At 55.7% G+C, this 21,793-nt stretch overlaps 1 protein-coding gene across 1 annotated transcript in view; it reads left to right on the forward strand.

Moving 5' to 3' along the window:
• Window positions 1-21,533, forward strand: part of KCNC1 (potassium voltage-gated channel subfamily C member 1) — a 43,275-nt gene extending 21,742 nt beyond the window's left edge. Inside the window, exons 2-4 of the mRNA XM_007098468.3 lie at window positions 10,500-11,433; window positions 18,889-19,077; window positions 21,112-21,533. Of these exons, the coding sequence (XP_007098530.2) occupies window positions 10,500-11,433; window positions 18,889-19,077; window positions 21,112-21,176 (1,188 nt within the window). The 3' untranslated portion in view covers window positions 21,177-21,533. The remainder of the gene's footprint in view (window positions 1-10,499; window positions 11,434-18,888; window positions 19,078-21,111) is intronic.
• The last annotated feature ends 260 nt before the right edge of the window (window positions 21,534-21,793 follow it).

Raw genomic sequence — 21,793 nt, forward strand, 5'->3', positions numbered from 1 at the left:
GTGAGGCACACATGCAACAGAATCCTTAGAAATAAAGAAGAAAGGAAAACATTGGAGTAGTATATAATAAAGAGAAGAAATAGTAATACCTCAACCCCAAGTGAAAAATTAGTTCAGAATGAGCACTAAATTTAACCGAGCTCCCTGGCAGTCAGAGCCAACGAGAAAATATGAAGGGTTCCATAACTGACCGTTTACTAACAGAAAAGTAGACCCCACAGAAACACACAGTTAGACCCAGTTCTAAGTCCCGAAATAGAGTGATTTCCTACGTGGAACACTGGTGTTTGTCTGAGCTGAAGATGCTAATGGGTGAGGGTATGCACTGTCTGGTCTCCTGGGGGGACTTCCAGGTCACAGGAGTGGGTGGGATGTTGGCTCCTGCTGAGATCGTCCGGGGCCCTGACCCCCGGCCTTCCTGGCCTGTGGGGCCGTAGGGGCACTCTGGGTTAGCACAGCCCCACTCCCCTAAGGCATGCAGGCCTCTGTACCTCCCTGGGGCTGACTAAGGTTGAAACCCGGCCAGAGCAGCCTGGTCTGGCTCTCGGGGCACAGCCAGCCTGACGTACACCATGCATAGCCAGCCCAGCTGTTCACGGGGGCCCACGGGAGGCCTGAAGGGCAGGGCTTCGAAACCGGCCAGCGCCGACAGCGCCACTGAGAACCTCTGAGAGCTTGGGCAAGATTTTTCATCTCTGTAAACCTTAGACTCTTCATCTGAAGAGTGATGATAACACCAGAACTTACCTCTGAGGCTGGCGTGAGGTTTAAATGCGCCAATGCGTGGAGAGCACGGGAGACGGGGCCTCCTCGTGACTGGGAAGCTGCCATCATTAGCCTCCATCTTGTTACCAGAGTTAGACCGGAAAGCCCGGGAGCTCTGGCTCACATCCCACTCACTGTATGACCTTGAGTGTCCTTTCCCGCCAAGCTTCATCTGCTCCCAGCCCCACGGCAGGGACTCACGTGGATAACCATGTGGAAGTGGGCATGTTAAGTCACCATTACCCTGAGGGGTGTCCCTCATGGGCTGGAGGCCACAGTGCTGGGTCTTTGGACATAGCTCTGCCTTGGTCTGTGGCGCCTGGAAACAGGCTCTGAAGGCCATGCCATTGGCTCTCCTGAGGCTGTCATTTGCTTCTGGTCTGTTAGCAGGCAAGTGGTAGCAGGAGCAGAAAAAATTAGGGAAAAAGACTTAAAGTTAAACACATTTCTCCATTTAGCTGTTGCTGCTGCGCCTTGCAACTACCACCCCCCAATAATTCAGGGGAAAAAATGCTGTGTTTAGATTTTTGTGGAGGAACGCCTTGGCCCAGCTCCTGGAATACCAGTGTGCAAGGGAACTGGCAGTCTGGAGGTTTCTCCCTATCCCAGGATTCTGCCTTGGATCTGGGGAAACCCTAGACACCTGGCCTTTTCCTCCGGGACCTCCAATAGCATCTTGCTTCCTGGGTGTGTTGTTGTTATTGTGATGTCCCCGCTTTAAAAATGATGGGACTGAGTTTCCTAGACGCAACTTGCCTGCTGCAGTCATACAGCCAATGGCAGAGCTGGGATTCGAACTCAGGTCTCTAAAGCCAAGTGCTGGACTCCTCCTTCTGCCATGCTGCTGGCTTCCCAGTCCCCAGTGTGGTCTCAGGCTCAGATATTGAGCTGCTTGGCACCTGGGTCTCATCTGACCTCATGGATCTCAAATGCCAAGATGGGGCTGGCGGCATCAGAGTCACCGAGGGCACAAGTTAAAGGGAAATTTCTGGTCCCACCCACAACTACTGAACCGTCTGGGCATGGGGCCAAGGACTCTGCATTTGTATCTCCACTGAGTCACTCTCCCCCGGCACGCTCCACCACCATCCCCCCATCACCCAGGCCTCTGCCCACTCCCGCCTCCCTCGTGCCCCACCGAGCACCTCCAGGGAGGGCTTCTTACTCTCTGCTTTCCTGTCCACCCTCCTAAGGGGTCTGGGTTTCGCCACCACCAAGTAAGTTCTCCTTTGTGCTAAATGCAGAGACTTCTCCTCTGACCCTGTCCCACTGGATCTGCTAGGGGCTGGCTCTCAGGAGACATTCCTCCCTTGTTCTCCAGAACCAGGGCTGGCCCTAGTTGGGCAGACTGGTCACTATGCTGCTCAGTCAGGCCCACGCAGGAGCAGGGACCCAGCCTCACTCATGCCACCTGCGTGGCTCTCTGAAGGGCAGTGGTGCTGTTTCGTGATGTGGGGGCAGGTCTTCCCAAGTCCCCCAGGTGTCTCCCAACTCAGTAGTCTCTGTCCCGTGACTGTAAGAGTCTTCACTTTTCTACATCTGAGACACTGTGATCCTAAGCACTTTGTTGTGATGGGAGAGGACCAGGAGGGGAGGGCCCATGAAGGCCAAAGGGTTGTGTGGGGACCAAAGCGATATATTTGAACACCTCCTTCTTGCTCTCTGTATTATTTCATTTCATCATCACAACCACCCCAAGGGAGGGGAGGGCAGGGAATGTCTTCCCACCCCCTACTATCCAAGAATGAAGGCTCAGAAATGGGCAGTAACTAGTCCAAGGTCACCAGCCAATCCAGGCCCCAAATTCAGGTTGATCTGACTTCAAGGTCCTGTCCTTTCTGCTACGGCCATTGCCTCCTTTTGACCTGGGGTCTGGCCAGCAGCAGGGCCTGGACAGCAGAGAGGCCTGGGAGGGCGTTTCGAGCAAGGGCTCAGAGGCCATGTTGATGAAAGCTCCAGACTGCAGCCCAGTACTAACACTGTCATCTCTGCTCTACCTTGAGAGCTCTGTGACCTTGGATGGATCCTTTCCCTTGCTGTTTCTCCAATTCTCCATTCCTGCCACAAGGGGCAGCTTTTAGACCAGAAAGCTCTGAGGGCCTCCTCCATCCTGGAGTTCTAGGTTTCTACTGACCATGTTTTCACAAGTCCAAGGTACCATCGATCTAAGACATGACATGAGTTAAATTACAGCATGTTGGTGATATGGTAAGATAGACTATTTTAAGGATGTGTACATCATTTCCAAAATGTGAAATAATGTGCATCCTGGCATGAAAGCAACATGGGAACCCCTGCCACCTCAAAAGTTGCCAGCCTAGCTGTTGGGGCAGCCCTTTCTGGATATGGCCAAGGCCTAGGGTCATGAGTGAAGTCAATGAAGTGTCTCTCTGGAAGTCTGGAGGCCCGGGACGGCTTTTCTGGCCTTGGTTCCCCCTACTGCCCAGGCTGGGTGCCAGGGCTGACAGGATTGGTGTCGCAGCATGAGGGGATTCAGATCTGAACACAGCCCTGCCTCTTGCGGTCTTCCCTGGGCTGGCTCAATGGCCTTTTCCCCATCCCTGCCCTTTCTCTCCTCTTTCTCTCAGTCACAGATAGTTCCAGAGAAAGGGGCACACCCCTAGACAGTATGTGAGTGACCATCTCTGGTCATGGCCCTGGGCTGGGTCTCACCTCAGAGAACACATATCCGGAGTGCTGAGACTCTGATTCCCCTAGGAGATGGCTCGTACACACCCCCTTCCATATCATTCCATATGTGTCCCTATACACACAAACACATACACATCACACCCCATACGTGTCCTTGTACGCATACAAGCACACACACCACAACTCATATGTGTCCTAATACACACACACACACACACACTTCTACCACCTGTATGAAGCACACATCTACACATAGTGACTATTTACACAAGCCTTTCGTGCATGCCTGGAGTTAGGTCACATAAACCGGTGACACATGTTCACCATGTGTATACCTACTCCACATTTACACAGCCTCTCCCCCTCACCCAGTATTCACCCCCAAACACGGACTTACCCCAACAGGCACCCACTTGGCCATGTTATGTTCTTTGCGCAAACTCTCACACGCTCCTGCTCAAACCCTCCATGTAGCACCATGGGGAGCTCCCCCTGCCCTCGCCCTGCTCCCTGAGCTAGAGAAGGATTAGTGAAAAGGAACAGGGGCAGGGACCCGGGTGCCAGGACTGAGTGCTCAGGACCCCCCATTTATTAATGAACCAAAAAAAAGGACTAGACCCCAAGGAGCCCCCTCCCCAGTCGCCCCCTTGTGGTCCTCAGCCAGCCCAGCACACCACAGGCCTGCCCAGTCCAAGGAAGTCCAGATGAGTGTAATTCAGTTTCCAAACTCAACTCGACTGACAATTTATTTAGGCCAATTGGCCATCCCGCCTGCTCTGCATCACTGACTCCGCATGGATTAACTCAAACGCTGTGTACCCCCGCTGGGCAGATCTAATTAGGCGAAAAAAACTGACCTGAAGCCTCAGGGGGCTCGGGGCCTGGACAGCAGCCAGGGTTCCCATGATTAGCCCCAGTGCCTGTAGCCTTGCCTGGTCTCAGAACCCTCGGAAGGGACCAAGTCCATCCCTCAGTGTGCCAGTGATGAAACTGAGGCCGAGAGAGGGGAAGTGACTTGCCAAGGTCACCCAGCAAGTGAACGTCGGGCCAGAATGGCGGTCCCTGTGCCACGTTACAACCATCGTCTTGTTCCTGGAATGCCAAACTGCAAGAGCACAGATCCCCACGGCAAACGCCTGAACAATTCTGAAAGGCAAGCACAATTTTCTACAGATGACTGTGGCATAAATAATTTATAAATGGAAGTCATAGCACATATTGGTCATTTTAATAGATAGTAAATTGCTTTTCTGATTTATGGTTTCAGGGGTGGGGTTACAATAAAAATAACTTGGTGATTTATGAAACATCTTCTTAAGTCAACAGATCTTTAGTAGGTTTGTCTGACTTTGCAGCCAACAGCTTCACCACCCTGGTTACCATAGAAATGGGATGCCTCGTTCCGTTGCCATGGCTACCACTTTCTAGAACACAATTGGTGGGTCTCTCACAGTTTGTGATTTGGTTCTGGGGAAAAAAAAAAAAAAAAGCCAGGACTGTCAGCTTGGGTTTATGCTGCATTATCAGGCGATCTTGCCTGCATTGTCTTAAAATTTCACTGGGTGGCCTCTGAGGTGGCCAGGCTAGGTGACAACTGTCCCTGGAATGTCAGGCAAAGCTCCCTTTGTGCTCCCATCAGACTAGTAGCCCAGGAGAGACTGGCCTTACTGCGGCCTGGATCCTGGGTGTGGGGGGCAAGGCTGCTGCTGGGGTGGGAAAGGAGACAAGGTCTGGCAGATGGCAGGAAATCAGGAAGCTGATAGATGAAGGGCAAGTCTAGGGACTGGAGATCCAGGAGCTGGCACCATCCGAGCAGGGCAAGCAGGCTGAGGGCACGGAAAGGCTGAGGAGGCAGAGGCAAGGCGGGCTGGAGCTGTTGTCCTGTGGGAGAGACAGACATTGAGTCAGTCACACCTGGGGTGGGGGTGAGGTGGGCAGAGGAGGGGCCAGCTGAGTGGCAATGCCCGGGGTCTCTTCTATTCATAGCAAGAATGCTGTGTGGTAACGGCTGCTGCATTATCCGTGTGCTCTGAGCATGTGTGCCCAAGTGCTGTGGGGGGCCGCAGCCGTGTGCACCTTGCGGAAGAGTATGGCACCTGCGTGTTTATGTTCCGTGTGTGGTAATACGTTTCAGTACCATCCATCTATGTATGTGTGGTTGGGACACTGGGCTGTAGTTTGTGTGGCCACACGGACAGCATATGTGTTTAGGTAAGGGGTGAGGTGTGTACTCTGGGTAATTGTATGTGTCCGTGGTCTCTGGGTGACTGGGGATTGGGAGGCAGGCAACTTACATGGGGTGCAGCCCCTGCCCTTGCCTACAGCCCCTACAGTCCTGGGGGTGTCAGCCCAGGATTGCTGTAGAGATGGCTCCTGATCTCACTCCTTGCCGAGGCTGCTTGGCCATCCCCAGAGGTAGCATCCCTGCCCCCGGGGCTGCTGTTTCCCCAGTAGCTAGCAAGTCCTGGGCAGCAAGGCCCAAGAACAATGTAGACATGGCTGGGCCCCTGCCCAAGGAGTCAGGCACCCCAGTTCTCTCCCTCACAGTGGGTGGGTATCACTTTCCCTCAGGGAGTCTGAGTTGTAGGTGCCAAGCTCCAAGATGGTGGCATCCAGATCCAATCAGGGCCAGCTACTAAGTGTCCAGGACTGTATTTTTAGCCCCAAGAGCTTTGGCAACTCTGGCGGTAGAAAGAGTTTAGGTTTTGGAGCAGGACAAACTTGGGTCCAAGCCTCAGCTTCATCACTAGCTCTGAAGCCTTGGTTTAGTCCCTGACCTCTCTGTCCCCGGGTTTCCTTCTTGGCAGAGTGGGGTAAGGCCACCTGTCTCACTAGGTCAGGGAGAGGACAAAAGGTGCAGAATGGGTCCTTCGCTTTGGTAGCTACCTCCTCTCTCCTTCCTGTGCTCAGCTTCCCTGAGGATGGACCAAAAGAAGCTGGGACTCAGATGGGTGTGAGCTCTTGCTTTGGCGGTGTGCTGTGACTGGCCTGCTGGTCTCTGGGCCTAGGAGAATGTGGCAGGCTGAGCGAGCCAGGGGCACCTTCCTCCACAGCCCTCCTAAGGACCCACTTGGAGCTGGATGTTGCTGGGGGCTCTCCCTGTGACTAAGAACCAGGCCTACTAGCAGCAGAGGCCAAGAAAGCAGGTGCTCAGGAAGCCTAGACAGGGCAGCAGGCCTGGCTTCCACTTCCCCTGGTTCCTCCTGAGAAAGGAGGCCTAGCACCTGGCTCTAGGCTGGGCTGCTACTGCCACCCCACCCCCACCAACCCCCTGGGCACTGGGGCCCAGAGAGGAAGGAATCTAGACAGGATGCCCATTAGTTGCTGAGAACCAATAATTTATTCTACCCTAATTTTATAAGACTTGCCATCTTTCAGGGCCTCAGTGCTCCCATCAGGACCTGTCTTGTGAGAGGGGCAGATAAGTTGAGAGCTCTATGGGCCTGTGGGGGCACCTGGGAGTGAGAAGGCCCCTGGGAGTGAGAAGGCCCCTGGGACCTCAGTGCCGTGTCTGAGCTGTTTCCATGAGTCTCCCCAAGCACTAATGAGCCAGAGTCTTGCTGCCCCCCTGGGGGTGAATTTAGAGACTCTTTGGGGGGATCCCTTCATTTGCTGCCTCCTTAGGGCCTCAGCTACCAAAAGGAGCCTCACCTGGAGAAAATGTCCCAGGAGTAGGGCTACTTAGGGGGGTACTGAAGGATGAATGAGTTTTTCCAGAAGTGCAAAGACATGGAGTCAGGGGAGACATGGAGAGAGGGGTCAGAAATGTCAGAGAGTTTCATGTGGCAAGAATGTTGGGTACATGTAGGAAGAGAGCCCTGGGAAGTCAGTGGGGCCAGGCACAGAGAATCTCCTGTGTTAGGTTGAGGAGTCAGGGTTTTTCTTCGTGGGCAGCATGGTCAGGTGGCCTGGGCAGAGAGCTGGGATGCCAGCTCTGGTAGGTGTGTGGAGACTGGACTGGTGGCTGAGACTCTAAGTCTAAAGCCTACTAAAGCTTCGATGGTAGGGGTCCTGTTGAGAGAGAGTCATGTGTGAGCAGAGGAGACAGAGGAGGACAGATCGGGGGAGGTTTGGAGGAGGTGGGTGGCTGATGGTGCAGTGGGGAGGGGAGGTGTCTCAGGCCTTCTGCCGTTGGCCAGGATCAGGAGACCAGGGGTGCAGTGGACCCTGCCTCTCAGCATTCCTCGGACACTCACAATGTGCATGTTCTCCTCTCTCACAAAATCCAGGGAGGGGCATGGCCTGCCCTTTGGGATCTGGTGAATGCCAAGCTCTAAGATGGGGCCCTCCAGAGGAGGTACTGGAGGCAAATACCCGGCATTTGGGAATGTGTTTTTAGCCCCAAGAGCTTTGGCAGCCCTGGTGATGGAAGGAGCTCTGGAGCTGGATCAACCTGGGTCAGAGGTGGTGGTCTTTTCCAGTTGCTTCCACTTTGCTTTCCTGGTCCACTTCTGTAGGGATCTTTCAAGAGCTGTTTCTGGAGTTGGAAGACCTGGCTTAAGTCTGTAGCTACCCTGCCTCACCTTGTCCAAACCCCACCTGCCTCATAGGGCTGAGGGAGCTTGACTTTGCAGTCCCCTGCATTGTATGTGTCTCTGTGGGTGCCCTTCACCCTCAGCTGGGCAGGAAGCTCCCTGAGGGTTGGGCTGAGGCTTTATTCCACTCTTCTGGGCATAACCCAGTGCCTGGTAAAGAGTGGAAGGAAGAAAGGATGGATGGATGGACAAACGGATGGAGGGAGGGATGGATGGACAGGCAGGTGGAAGGAAGGAGGGGACTAAGGAGGGAGGAGTGAGAAAATAAAGGAAGAAGGAGGGAAGGAAAATAGAAGAGAAAAGGGAAGGGAAGAATGAATGCATGAGGGATGAGAAGGGGGAGGGAGAGAGGATGGAAGGAAGGATGAGGAATGGAAGGGAGGGAGAAAAGAACTAAGGAAGGGAGGGAGGGAGGGAAGAAGGAAAGAAGTAAGGATAGATGAGTGACAGAAAGGAGGGATCGATCAGTGGATGGGAGGAAGGACGCACTTGATAGTAGTCTGGGATAAAATGTTTGAAAATGGTCCAGTGCTCTAAAACCAACAGGACCATGAGCCTACTACAATGCATGGCTCGGGGAGACCTCTTCCTACTTGGGGGCCTCAGGCTTCCCATCTATAGCATGTAGTGCCTTGGACCAGATAATCTCTAAAGGCTGCTCTTACTTTTTAGCATTCTAAAATGCTGACGTTGTCCTTTTCCCTCTCCTCTCCCCTTTCTCCAACCCAGAATGTGACTTGAAAGGTCCATATAGTTCTTGGTTTCGAGAAGCATGCCATGCTAGGTGCCAGGTTCCATGGCCATGGTCAACCCAGACAGGACTGTTCTTGGACTTCCAGTGCTGCCCCCTGCCTACCGCCACAGGGGGGGAGGTGCGTCCATGCAGACTACAGGGTCGCTAGAAGTAGCATGGCTGCCTCTTGTTGTGGATACAGAGTGGGGTCTTGGCACTCCTTGAAGTTATCTGTGAGGACAGCTCTGGAGAACACAGGGGCCACCCCTTCCAGACTGTATAGCCTGGGGCCACTTCCAGGAAGATGGCCTTGCTCCGGACATTGTCTTGCACAGGCTGGGAGAAGGCGGCACCCAGAGAAGAGAGGAGGGGAGCTGTGGGTACAGGCAGGCAGGGATGACCAGCCGGGCTCCTGGAGGAGAACCCACTGGCCAGTGTTCCTCTAGAGCTCTGGGAGGCCTGACTGAAGCCTGGAAGAAGAGGAATTCAGTCTGAGCAGGAGGGTTTAGAACTCAGACAGCTGCTCCATTCTCTTCCCTCAGGTACCTGTGTCTGCTGGCAGCTAGAGAAGCCCAGGGTCATGAGATGGGGCCGGCAAACCAAACCAAAGGAGCTCCTGAACCTTTCTCCAGGGGCTCAGGGCCGGAGCAGGTGGTTCTGGACAGGCTGGGTCACCCCAGCCATTTCCTTCTCACTGGTGGGGTCTGAGGGGAGGAGGCACCCACATATGTTTGGAAAGCCCCAGTCCCCCAGCAGCTCCTTCCTCCCTCCCACCCGCTCCCCTACCCTAGTGGTGACAGGCAACTGGAGAGGAGCAGACACTGTGGTTTATGGTGCCTTTAAGGACCCCAGTCTGATTCTCCTTCTGATGCCTGAACCTGCCACACAGTATCGTCGACAAATGACCGTTTAGCCTCTCTTTCAATACCTCCAGGAAGGGGGATCTCACCTCCAAGTTGGTGGTGGGAGTTCCTAGGGGGGGACAGAGAGGGAGTATAAAAGTCATCTGAGGCCCTGGAGCTGATATATATCTTTTGCAGTTCTAGATGGGAAAGAACCTGAAAGAGACCGCATCAACGAGGTACAGATTCCTGAGAGAGCAAATGGACTACAGTAGGAATGAGGAAAGATGGGCCATGTGGCCTTTGAGGGACCAGATTCCATCATAGCTACTCCCCGTCATTCCCTTGCCACCTTCGGCCTCCGCAGGCTACGTCACTTTTATTATTCAGGGTGGGCTAAGTGCTTTACTAAATCACTCCCAAGTCACAGCAGCTTAATACATTAGTAGTTTATTTCCCACTCAGGTATTTAGTGGATATCTTTCTTTTCAGGAACCGAGGCTACATTCTTGTGGTGGCCCTACTGGCCCCTAGGCCCTCAGGATTTAACTGGCAGTTGGGGGAAGAAAGAGAGCCTGGAAGATTGAGTAGAATAGGTTCTGTGAGCCAGGCCTGTCATCAGTGCATGCCCCTTTTATGTGCTGTCCACTGGCCTGAGCTCAGTCACGTCACCCCACCTAACCCCCAAGGAAGCCTGGTAAATATAGTCTAGCTGTGCATCCAGGAGGAAAGGAAAAGCATTTGTGAAAATAAAGCAACCTCTTCCACAACTTCTTACCTGCCCCCGAGCCTCCTTACCTGGTGCTCTGAGGAGGGAAAAGTGGCCCATCAGTTTGGCCCACGTTGGAGGGGGGCATTGTGCAGGCGTCTTCCCTTGGCCTGGCCTCTGACTAGACCCAATGAAAAGGTACCTCAGGTTTCTTTGCTTGGGGTGGGAAGGCCTCCCTCTGACGCTGTGTTTCTCCTCCGCAGTATGTGGCCTTTGCCTCCCTCTTCTTCATCCTGGTCTCCATCACCACCTTCTGCCTGGAGACCCACGAGCGCTTCAATCCCATCGTGAACAAGACAGAGATCGAGACTGTTCGGAATGGCACGCAAGTGCGCTACTACCGGGAGGCGGAGACGGAGGCCTTCCTCACCTACATTGAGGGCGTCTGTGTTGTCTGGTTTACCTTCGAGTTCCTCATGCGTGTGGTCTTCTGCCCTAACAAGGTGGAGTTCATCAAGAACTCGCTCAACATCATTGACTTTGTGGCCATCCTCCCCTTCTACCTGGAGGTGGGCCTGAGTGGCCTGTCCTCTAAGGCTGCCAAGGATGTCCTGGGCTTCCTGCGTGTCGTCCGCTTTGTGCGTATCCTGCGCATCTTCAAGCTGACCCGCCACTTTGTGGGCCTGCGGGTTCTGGGCCACACTCTCCGCGCCAGCACCAATGAGTTCTTGCTGCTTATCATCTTCCTGGCCCTGGGCGTCCTGATCTTCGCCACCATGATCTACTATGCCGAGAGGATAGGGGCACAGCCCAATGACCCCAGCGCCAGTGAGCACACCCACTTTAAGAACATCCCCATTGGCTTCTGGTGGGCCGTGGTCACCATGACAACGCTGGGCTATGGAGACATGTACCCGCAGACGTGGTCCGGCATGTTGGTGGGAGCGTTGTGTGCGCTGGCGGGTGTGCTGACCATCGCCATGCCCGTGCCCGTCATCGTGAACAATTTTGGGATGTATTACTCCTTAGCCATGGCTAAGCAGAAACTACCAAAGAAAAAAAAGAAGCATATTCCACGGCCACCGCAGCTGGGATCTCCCAATTATTGTAAATCTGTCGTAAACTCTCCACATCACAGTACTCAGAGTGACACATGCCCGCTGGCCCAGGAAGAAATTTTAGAAATTAACAGAGCAGGTAGGAAACCTCTTAGAGGCATGTCGATCTGACCTTTCACCTCTGCCCCCCGTAGCGATGATTCCAGATTCAGTCAGACTGCTTCCTTAGTTCCGTGGGCAACCCCGGACCCCGCACTCAGTGTCGAGGTGTGGAGCCTGGGGGCCCAGGGAGATGCTGGGCAGCCAAATTCACAAGGCGAGAGCCTGCTGGAGGAACCTCACTGGTGGCCCTGGGTAAGGAGGTTGGCGCGCTGGTCTCGTGAGGTTCTGAAGAGACGACATGGCCCGCGAGGTTGCTGAGGACTCTCTTAGCAGGAGCCCAGGGGGCTGCTGCTCGGTGGGCAGGAGTCAAGCGTGAGTCTCTGACTCGGGCCACTGTCCCAGTGTCGGGGCAGGGCAGGGGTGGGTGAATTTCGGAAATGCCAGACAGCTTCTGATTTGGTCTTTACTCAGCTCCCTTCAGGCTGTGCAGAAGGCACAGTTGGTGCATGGGATCTGGCAGGAGGGTCCCTGCAAAGGCAGTAGCCAGGAATCTCACCCCCAACAGAGCCTGTCTCCATAGCTGAGTAGAACTGCTCTGATTCCGGCTGCCTAGCTCCAGGTGCGTCCCAGGAGACGTCTGGAGCCCTCCGTAACAAGCTTACTTACCCCATAGCATGCCGAACCAACTCATCTTCTTCCACCACTCTAGAGTTTAGCATTTATCTTTAGGAACCTGTTGGAGCGACTCTAGCTTTCACGTTGTCTGTTTGGGTTGATGGTCGAGTGGGAGTTTCCGGTGGCCTTCTGATGGAAGCGACTGGTGAGCAAAGGACTAGAGGGGGCCACCACCCCGGGCAGCTTAGACGAAAGCACTACAGACCAGCAACAACCTCCCACCGAGGGTTCTCCCCGTTTCCGGCAGTGGGGACTGCAGCAGCAATACATGACATCCAGACCAGTGTACAACCACATTCCCGTGAATCCAGTGGGGGTCCAGGGGGGAGGGGGGCCATGAAACAATACTAGTCACCGTGGGATATATTCTCATATTCCATGGCTAGTGGTTCGTTATGGGACTATCTCAGTTTTATGAGAACCTGCACATAGCACATAAAGTTGATCACGGGGCTCTGGTCCGAAGATATAAAGCCCATAGTCTACCTCTACCCATGGAATACCATCGACTTATTCTGTGGACACAGGGATTTCAAGGAGATGAATGACCCAGAGAAGAATGACAACACTGAGCTAAGAAGTGCCGGGGTGAGGGAGGCTGAGTGAGTGATAAGTAGCATTTAGTCTATGGAGGAGGTCCCTGTGCCCAGGTCTGGCAGGCTAGCTCAGCCCTGGATGAGCAAGTTTCCCCCGGTTTGAGTGGCCTCGCCCAGTGGATGATTGATTCTTTCTTCCCTGCTGATGCACCCACCACCCCATCCTGCTCCCAACCTGGCTTCATCCCACACCTATGCTGCCTAGTGCAATACCCTCAAGGCCCACTTCTCTGCCCATGGGGGCTTTCCTCCCCCTTCATCTGGCCCCATACCCCTCCCCTTCCCGCTTCCTGGATTCCTGTAGGCACCCAAAAGGAATGTGGTTAGTGTCCTGGGCTGAGCCATGGGTTGGGCAAGGGTCTCAGAGGCTGGAACAGGGGCCCTGAGTGGGGCAAGGCATGGGTCCTGCTCACCAGGTGAGGCACAGGCCAGTGGAAATCTCCCACCCCACCTTTCTGCTCTGGATTAGGTGGACGTTTGACCTCAGGAGCCACTGTCATGGCAAGGAAGATTCCTGGGGCTCTGGGGAGGGTCTGGCCTGGCCTAGCTTCCACCTTCACTCTGGGCCCCATAGGAAGAGCTCAACCTGGGTGACACCACCATGGCGCTACTTGGCCCTTCTGTCACATCCTCTCCAACACTGGATCTGTCAGGATCAGTGCCCCGGGCTTGGGTGCCCAGGCCAGCCTACCAGGGACCCCCAGTCACTCCAGTCAGGCACAGACTCCTCTGTACTCCTAGAAAATGCCAGTTTTCTCCATGTGCTGAGAGCCCACGCACACACACACACATACACGCACACACACCGAGTACAGACGTTTGTGTTCTGACATGCGCACCAGCTAATCCCAGAGACACAGCCCTCTTCCCGTGCTGCAGCAGACCTGTGAACCCTTTCACTCCTGGTGAATCCCCTGGGCCCCATAGTCATGGCAGCTCTGCTCCGGGGAGCCTCCTTGTTATGGCCCCAGATCTCAGGGACCCAGAGAGCGCTGGCTCAGGCAATCTCTGGCTGAGGAGGGATCTGGGGCCTTTCAAGCTTGCCCTCTGGAGCCCAGATGCCAGCACCCTCCTGCCTTTCTCTCCCCAGCCCCACACTCCGCCCTCCCTCCCTTCCCAAGTACTCACTTCCCTTGGAGGTGCTGTCCTGCTGTCCAGACCTATCCATCGTGGTTCCCAGACCCCTGTGAGACTCACCACCCCCCCCCCGCCCCAGAACACTCCTCCTCCCTCCAAAAGCTGATGCGTGAGACCCTGATGATCTATCACCAAGGTCTGTGGTCCTCAAGGGGTGGCCTCCCCATCTCTGTATCACTGAGTCCCTTCCTGTTTGCCTCCTTCTCTGCTCGCACCGACACACCTAGATGGGTGTGGGTGTGTCTGTGAGTGAGTGGGGTGGCCAGAGGTGAGGGAGGCCAACGTGGGTGGAGATCTGACCCTACAAGAATTGAGAGAGGTAAGATGCAGCCCCCAAGGCCTTTCCAGCCTCACTCCGCCCCCAAGGGCACTCAAATGGCCTCCACGAAACCTGGGTTCTCCAATTCCACTTTTAGAATCTGGCTGAAGGCTAAATGCCCGGCTCTGGCGCTTCCCCTACCCCTGACCCCACAGGGCCAGACCCCCCAGGACTCAAGCAAGGCCTCCCAGTCGTATCAACAGCACCCTCCCTCACCTCCACCTCTTGGTCTGTCCTGAGGCTTCAGGTCTGTGTGTCTGTGAGGGATGATCTGGTCTCCTCCTCTGTACCATGGCTAGCATGGCCTCAGTGTTTGGGCGGGGGGCGGGAGGGGTTCATCCTGTGGGGATCATAGTGCCTCATGGGGGGATGCTAGCAGGGCACACCACATAGTCAGGGACTGCGTGGGGCTGATGGCCCAGGAGCAGCTGCTTGTCTCCCAGAAAGGGTCTCCCTCCCCCCGTCTGCAGCCGGGGTCCTGCTCTGGAGAGCTCGGAATGCTCCCCCTGTCCTGCCATGTTCATTCACGTGCGTGTCTTGTCCATCTCCGCTCCTGTGATACGGGTTGGTCCTCTGTGGTGCTGCGTCCGGGGCTGCGGGGTCCCACCATAGGTGAGCAGGGGGCTGACAGGGGGGAGGGTTGGTGGCCAGACTCACTTTTTGCCCATGGGCATGTAGGGCAGCATGAAGTCCTGGAGCAAGCTCCTATCTGGGCTCCTCAGGAGCCACCACTGCAGCCTCTGGGGCATCTGTGGAGGGGGATTCTCCTCTGAGCAGCTGAGTCCGGAGTGCCCCCAGGCCTGGCCCTCCACTTTTTCCCCTGCTGGGCTGCAGTGGGTGCCGGGAGTGGTGGCAGCCCGGGGCGAGGAGGGGTGGGGGCGCGGGTAGGGTCACAGGGTCGGGCAGAGGTGACCAGGCAGGGTGTGGGCAGGGCCTTTCCAAATGGGCTCACCGAGTTTGCGCTCGTGTTAGAGGGCGAGGGGGGGCAGCTGCGGCCCGGAGGGGGGGTCCTCGTGGCCCCCAGGTGGGCCAAGGTGGAAGCAGTAGAGAAATGAACCCACTCTGAGGGCCAGGCATGGGTGTTCTTTTCTGTGTTGTTCACATTTTCTCTCTTTCTCTCTCCACTAATCATGTTTCTCTCTCTCCTCGTTTTGTTGCATGACTTGTGCCAGTTCTCGTGATTATACTCTGCTCGTGTCTCTCACAGACTGTCCCCAGTTAGCCTGGGACTTTTTCCCTGAGCCCCAGCTGGGCAGACCCCTCGGGGCTAAACCCAAGGAAATGCCCAGCAACCCCCACCCTGCCCCAGCCCGGCGTGCGCCCCCTGGCGCCCGCTGCTGGTGTGAACAGTAAGTACATTGGCGGGGCCCGGAGAGCAGGGCAGAAAAGCCGGCCCCGCTGGCTGAGGGCCCGGACACCGGGTTCTCCTTGCTCCAAAGTTTAAAAAAAAATGACCCTCTTGCGGATGCTCATCTATCTCAGCCCATTTCAAAGCCTGGAAACCATCTCCGTGAGACGCTGCCCATGCTGTCATTTCATCATCGCAGGCCGGCGGGTCTAGTGGGGGCCGAGGGGCCTGGGGCCGGGGGGGGCAGGGCTCTGAGCCTTCTGGGGAGCAGGTGGGAACCGGGGGTCCTGGTGGCCATCTCATTCAAAGGACAGGATGGGGGCAGGAGGGTGAGCTGGCACCTCTGGTCTTTTTCAGGGGTTCTCCAGGTTTCGAGAGTTGGCCCCTCCTTGTGGCCTCTCTTCCAGACACCCCTCTGGAGTTGGGGCGGGAGAATGCTCCCAGTTTTCTGAGAGCACCCCAAACCACAGAGTAGGAAGTTGGCTCCTTCACAGAGCAAGACCTAAACACACCTTCCCCTTCAAGGTCATCATGGTTGAGAGAAGAAACAGGCCCCAGGGATATCCTGGAGTCCCTCCAGGGAGAGAAAGGTGCCCAGCTCACACCCACCCAGGATGCCTGATGGCTGCCCCTGCCCCCTGCCCCCTGCCCCTGCAGGGAAGACCAGCCCGACTTTGGGCCCCTTAAAGGCCAAGGGAGCTTGATTCTGCAGGGGCGCAGCACTGAGGGGCAGAGCCGGTGGGTGGGGGCTCAGGCTCTACCGCCCACCTTTGACCCGCCCCTGGGCAAGAACTACCCTCTGCAGATATCTCCAGTGACAGACAGATGATGGCCAACAGAGAGACAGCAAGTCCTGGCTCCCCTCCCAGATGGCGATGCTGCCGGGTAGGATTTGCCGTTTTCCCCTTGAGGACAATTTGTGCAGGGTACTGTGGGCCCCAACTCCACATCCTCATCCACTCTCTCCTCCCTGAGATTTCCCCTCTTTCTCCCGCTGCCTTCCTCCCTCAGCCCCTCCCTTGGGAGGGAAGACAGGGGCCGGCCAGAATGGGGGGCAGGCCGGGGCTTGTCCGTGGGCACACGTGTGTGCCCACAGACACGCCCCAAGTGCTAGGCAGCTCCCAGACCCCAGAGAGGCCCCAGTCACGTGGTGTCAGAGTTACCTTGGTAACTGGCCTTTCTGGTTCAGAATAAATCGGGGAGCGAAGCCCCTGGGATTTGTCGAGAAACGCACTGTACGTGAAATGCTTTGCCATCTTGTACGACAGACCTTTTTTTTAAGTTCCAAAATTATGATGGGATTTTTTTTGGATTTGCTTTACGAATAAACCTGATTGGTCCATTTCTCTTTTGACTGACTGCCTCTTTGTAGTGACATGATGTGCACACGGGCCGTGATCCCACCCGCGGGCACGCTGAGTGTGTGCACACGGAGAAGGATCACTTGTGCGTGTAGTTACATGATGTGAACAGGGTCACGGAGGAGGGTCCCCTCTTTAGTCTTTCAGAGAAGTCTCCCCTCGTGTTCACACCCATGTTGGTGTCGTCTTCCCTTGAGGTTCTCTCACCCCAGATGAAGTCTTTGAGGAAGCCCACCGTGGGGACTGACTTGCCCTACCCTGGCCTGGAAGATTCTGCTTTGAGGTCAGAGAGCAAGGGGCAGGCTCAGTCCCCAAGAGTGATGGGCGGGACCCGAGGTCAGACAAGCTACCTCTGCCAGCTCCAGAGACTTCCACGGCTCTGCTTCTGGACTTGGGAGAGGGAGAGCTCCTGTTCTGGCCGTGCTTTGCCCCCCGAATGTTTCCTCAAACCTCTGCCCAGGTTCCTTCTCAGGCTCTCAAAGAGGCCAAGACTCCCCTTTACCCACCCGAGTCCATCCGCCGCTGTAGTCTTTACACGTCCATTTGCTCTGCTTTGCCGGGATGCTGCCGTGAGGAGGCAGAGGAATGGGAAGCCCTCCCAAATCATGGCCCGCTGTCACTGCCTCATGCATACATCCCTGTTGTGCCCGTGCAAGCTGACCAGGCCCGCTGGGGGCGGAACGGGATGGTGGATACCGGCGTGGTCTGTGTGGGGCTCAGAGCAGACTGAGTGACTAGCTTAAGTCTGTGTGGGGGATGGAGCGGACTAGTTGAATTGGACCTGTGTGGGGAAAGAGAGACTGTGTGGCCAGGCCTGGAACGTGTGGGGTGGGCTATATAGAGTACCAGGTTGAATTTGGAGGAGACTTGGGTGACCATGAGTAGTCTGGATAGGGGACAGGGCATGCAGAGTGACCAAAGTGAGTCTGGGGACAGAGAAGACTTTGTGACCAGGCCTAGTCTGCATGGGGGGGTGAGGCATACAGAGTGACCAAAGTGAGTCTGGGGACAGAGGAGACTTTGTGACCAGGCCTAGTCTGCATGGAGGGTGGGGCATCAGAGTGACCAAAGTGAGTCTGGGGACAGAGGAGACTTTGTGACCAGGCCTAGTCTGCATGGAGGGTGGGGCATACAGAGTGACCAAAGTGAGTCTGAGGACAGAGGAGACTTTGTGACCAGGCCTAGTCTGCATGGAGGGTGGGGCATACAGAGTGACCAAAGTGAGTCTGGGGACAGAGGAGACTTTGTGACCAGGCCTAGTCTGCATGGAGGGTGGGGGATACAGAGTGACCAAAGTGAGTCTGGGGACAGAGGAGACTTTGTGACCAGGCCTAGTCTGCATGGAGGGTGGGGCATACAGAGTGACCAAAGTGAGTCTGGGGACAGAGGAGACTGTGTGGCCAGGCTTGGTGTGTACAGGGGGTGGGGCACGCAGAGTGACCAGGTTGAATCCAAATGGGTCGGGGCAGGATGAGTGATGAGATACGGTGTGTGTGGAGGACAGTGTGAAGGGTGTGATGCGGTGGGATCCCGATGGGGGTGGGGTGGAGTTGACTGATGGGTCTAGATGGGGCTAGGGAAGCCTTGAGAAGCCAGCTAGATGTGGACGGGAGGCAGCCAGGCTCTGGTCAGCGGGAGAGAGAGGTCTGCAAAGGCCACCTCTCTGGACTGGAGTTTTTCTGCGTGTTTGTCTGTCTTCTCCCTGAGCTCTGTGTCTGGCCCCCTACCCATGACGCATCCACACCATCCTGTCTCATCGGCCCTGCCTTGGGCCCTGGGCCAGGCCCCCAGCACCGCACTTGCTGGACCCATCACTAACTCATCTTTTTGCAAACTTTGAGCAAACCCAGGACCCCCTCCTTCCCTGCACTGTGGGCAGCCCATAGGCTGCCTGAATGAGCCGGGGACCCCCAGCCTCCTGCCTCCCTCCATGGTCCACTCACTTTTCTGTCCTCAGGGACAGGCTGCCCTTTGCCAATGCCCCACCTCTGGCCTGTCCCCCTCCCCCACTAAACAGTTTTCAGTGTCTCAATAGCTTCTGCTTATATGTTTGAAGATTCCAAACTGAATGGGGAGGTGGCGAAGGCCGCGCTGGCGAACGAAGACTGCCCCCACATAGACCAGGCCCTCACTCCTGATGAGGGCCTGCCCTTTACTCGCTCGGGCACCCGCGAGAGATACGGACCCTGCTTCCTCTTATCAACCGGGGAGTACGCGTGCCCACCTGGTGGAGGAATGAGAAAGGGTATGTAGAGGAGGCGGGGGGCACTCTGCATCAGCTGGGCCGCCTCGCGCTCCTGCAGATGGGCGGGTGGGGCGGCGGGCGAGGGGTGCTGAGGGGCAGGCAGGCACGCTGAGGGGGGGCAAGGTGCAGAAGGAGCCCCCCCCCCCAAGGGTTGGCCCTTGGAGGTCTGAGTCCTTTTCTCCCAAGTAGGATGTCAGGCTGGCAGAGAATCTGAGGTCCTGGCAGCTGTGGGTTGGGACTGAGCCGAGGGGAAAGGAAGGGGTGCCGGAATGGGCTGGCTGACTACGGGGCTGTGACCCTAAGGCAGGGTGTTACCCGGGGATGTGGGAGGAGTCTCGACTCCTCCAGGCTGCTCTGGCAGATGGCAGGTGAGACCCAGAAAGCAAAGTGATCTCCCCTGTCCCTTGGTTGAGGAGGGCAGTGGGGTGGGCCTGGCCTGGCCAGGACCCTGTGGACGTAACCACCCAAGGATGCATGTTCTGGAAGAGCACCATTTAAAGAGAATCTGTAGGCCAGTGGGAGGAGAGGCATGAAGAGAGGTGGCTTCAGGGCTTGGGGGTGAGACCAATGTCATTGCAGAGGTAAGATGTGTGCTAGTCAGAATATTGCTAGTGGCAGTTAGAGAACTTGCCAAGAAGGTGAAGCACCACCCCGTGCAGCACCTTCGTTCCCTGGTCACCGCCCCGGGTGTGATCAGCGCCCCCTTGTGGTTGGTGAAGGCTGAGCCCCATAGTGGCCTCTGTTCAAGGTCTCCTTGTTAGCAGACCCTTATCTTAGTCTGACCTCCTGGGGAAAAGATTTCCACTAGAGCTTGAGCATGGGCTGGAGAGAAGCTTGAGGCAGGGGCCCAGAGCACCCTAGCCCCAGGCTTCAGGCATTGGCCTGGAAGGTAGAGGAAGCCATCCTTGACATATCGGACTGGCTGGGCAACTCGTGCATGTCTGGGAGTGCCTCACATGCTCACACGGGATGCATGCTGACCAGAGTGAGCAGGCTGGGCCCGAGGGATAGTTGGTTTTTTAGAGCAATAGTTGGTGTAGACGGTGGCCATTCACAACTGCTCCAGTACTTGAAGTGGTCCAACAATACACAAGGAGAGAACACAGAATTCCAAATAAAGGGCAAACCCAACCCAGAAGAGGAGAGGCAGCCTATACTGAGATGGGGAAGTCCTTCTGGTCACTGGTGCTTAGTGTGCCCACCTGATCCAGTCTGGTCCCTGCTTCCTTGCCCTGCCTGGAGGTCCCTCGGACCCCAGTGCGGCAAACCGCTGCCCGCATGGTGCTGCATGGTGGAGGGCTGCGGGCCTGGGGTGGGCCCATCCTTGGCACCTTCCATGGATAGGCCTGATGCTCCCTTTTGCACCTGGCTTTTTCCTGGGTAGAGGCTCTAGAATACCAGGAGCAGGGGCAGCCCAGGGGAGTGAGGGGGAAAGCAGGTAGACTTTGTGGCTGTGCTCTGCCCAGTAAGGTCTCATGGGCTGCCTGTCTCCTTCATCGTCACTATTGGATCAATCTGTGTGGCCTAAAAGAACAGACAGGAGAGTCTCTTTACCGTGCTTCCAGAAGCCCAGGGAGTGTGGGACGGAAGAAGCCCCATCTCCCTGTAGTGGCCAAGGGAGCTCGGCGGCAACCACTGTCCACGGGTGGTACCTGCTCCCCAATCCCACAGAGGCGTGGGGGGCCAGAGTGTTTGGGAGGCACCAAGGGTGAAGTGCCCCCACCCACATCCACCCGGCCCTGCTCTCATGGAGCCATGACAGCGCCGAGGACTTGATTTTCTCAGGATAATTCCAGTGCACAAGCCACATGCAGAGTAGGAGAGTTAGGGACTCAACCCGGTCCCCAAGAGGGAGAAAGAGGCGTGCTGGGCCGGCTCACTGCATGGGAAAACCAAGCCCGCTGGAGAAGAATCTGCCTGCCTCTGCATGCGGCTGTTCTGTCTTTCCTCTTCCTTCCTTAAAAACTAAGTACCAAGCGGGATGGGAAAGCCAAGAAGAGAAGCTCAAGTGTTAATTGTATTCTTTACATACAGATCTTTGCAAAGAAAGCCCTGTCATTGCTAAGTATATGCCGACAGAGGCTGTGAGAGTGACTTGACCAGGCGGCTTGGCCGAGGACACTGGTGGCTATTAAGCATCTGGGTGGACCAGCAGCCCCTCCTCACCCTCGGACAGAGTAAATTCACGCCATGCAGGTTTGCCGGACGAGTCCGAGTGGCCCAGGTCTTGTACTAGGACGGACGTAGCTTTTTCTACGGCCAAATGGTAACTGACCGTAGAGGATTTCTTTTCCTTCTTTTCCTTTTTTTTTTTTTTTTAATTTTATTTTATTTGGGGAGGGCGGTGGAGGGGTTCCTTAGCATGACTTGCATGAAGTTAAACAGAAAACCCAGCAAACCAAACCCACCAACCCCCCTGCAACTGTAATGATCACCCTAAACAACAACAACGACAAGAAAAAGGAAAAAGTCCTCTATTTTCTTTCAAAGCTCTTTACTTTTATTACACACGTTGTTGGAGCCAGACTGTAACGGCGTTCGGTAGAAACCTGTACATTTCTGGGGGTGGGAGGAGGGGTGGGGACGGGGAATGGATGGCTTCCCTTTTTGTACACGAGATCGAGAGTCAAGGTTCCAAAAAGGGCAGTCGGTCAGTCATCGGTCATATTGACCTCACCTTCATAGTTCATTTCTCACGTGGAAACTGAGAACTTTG

This window comes from Panthera tigris, chromosome D1, assembly GCF_018350195.1.
Source record: "Panthera tigris isolate Pti1 chromosome D1, P.tigris_Pti1_mat1.1, whole genome shotgun sequence".
In the NCBI taxonomy this organism is placed as follows: Eukaryota; Metazoa; Chordata; class Mammalia; order Carnivora; family Felidae; genus Panthera; species Panthera tigris.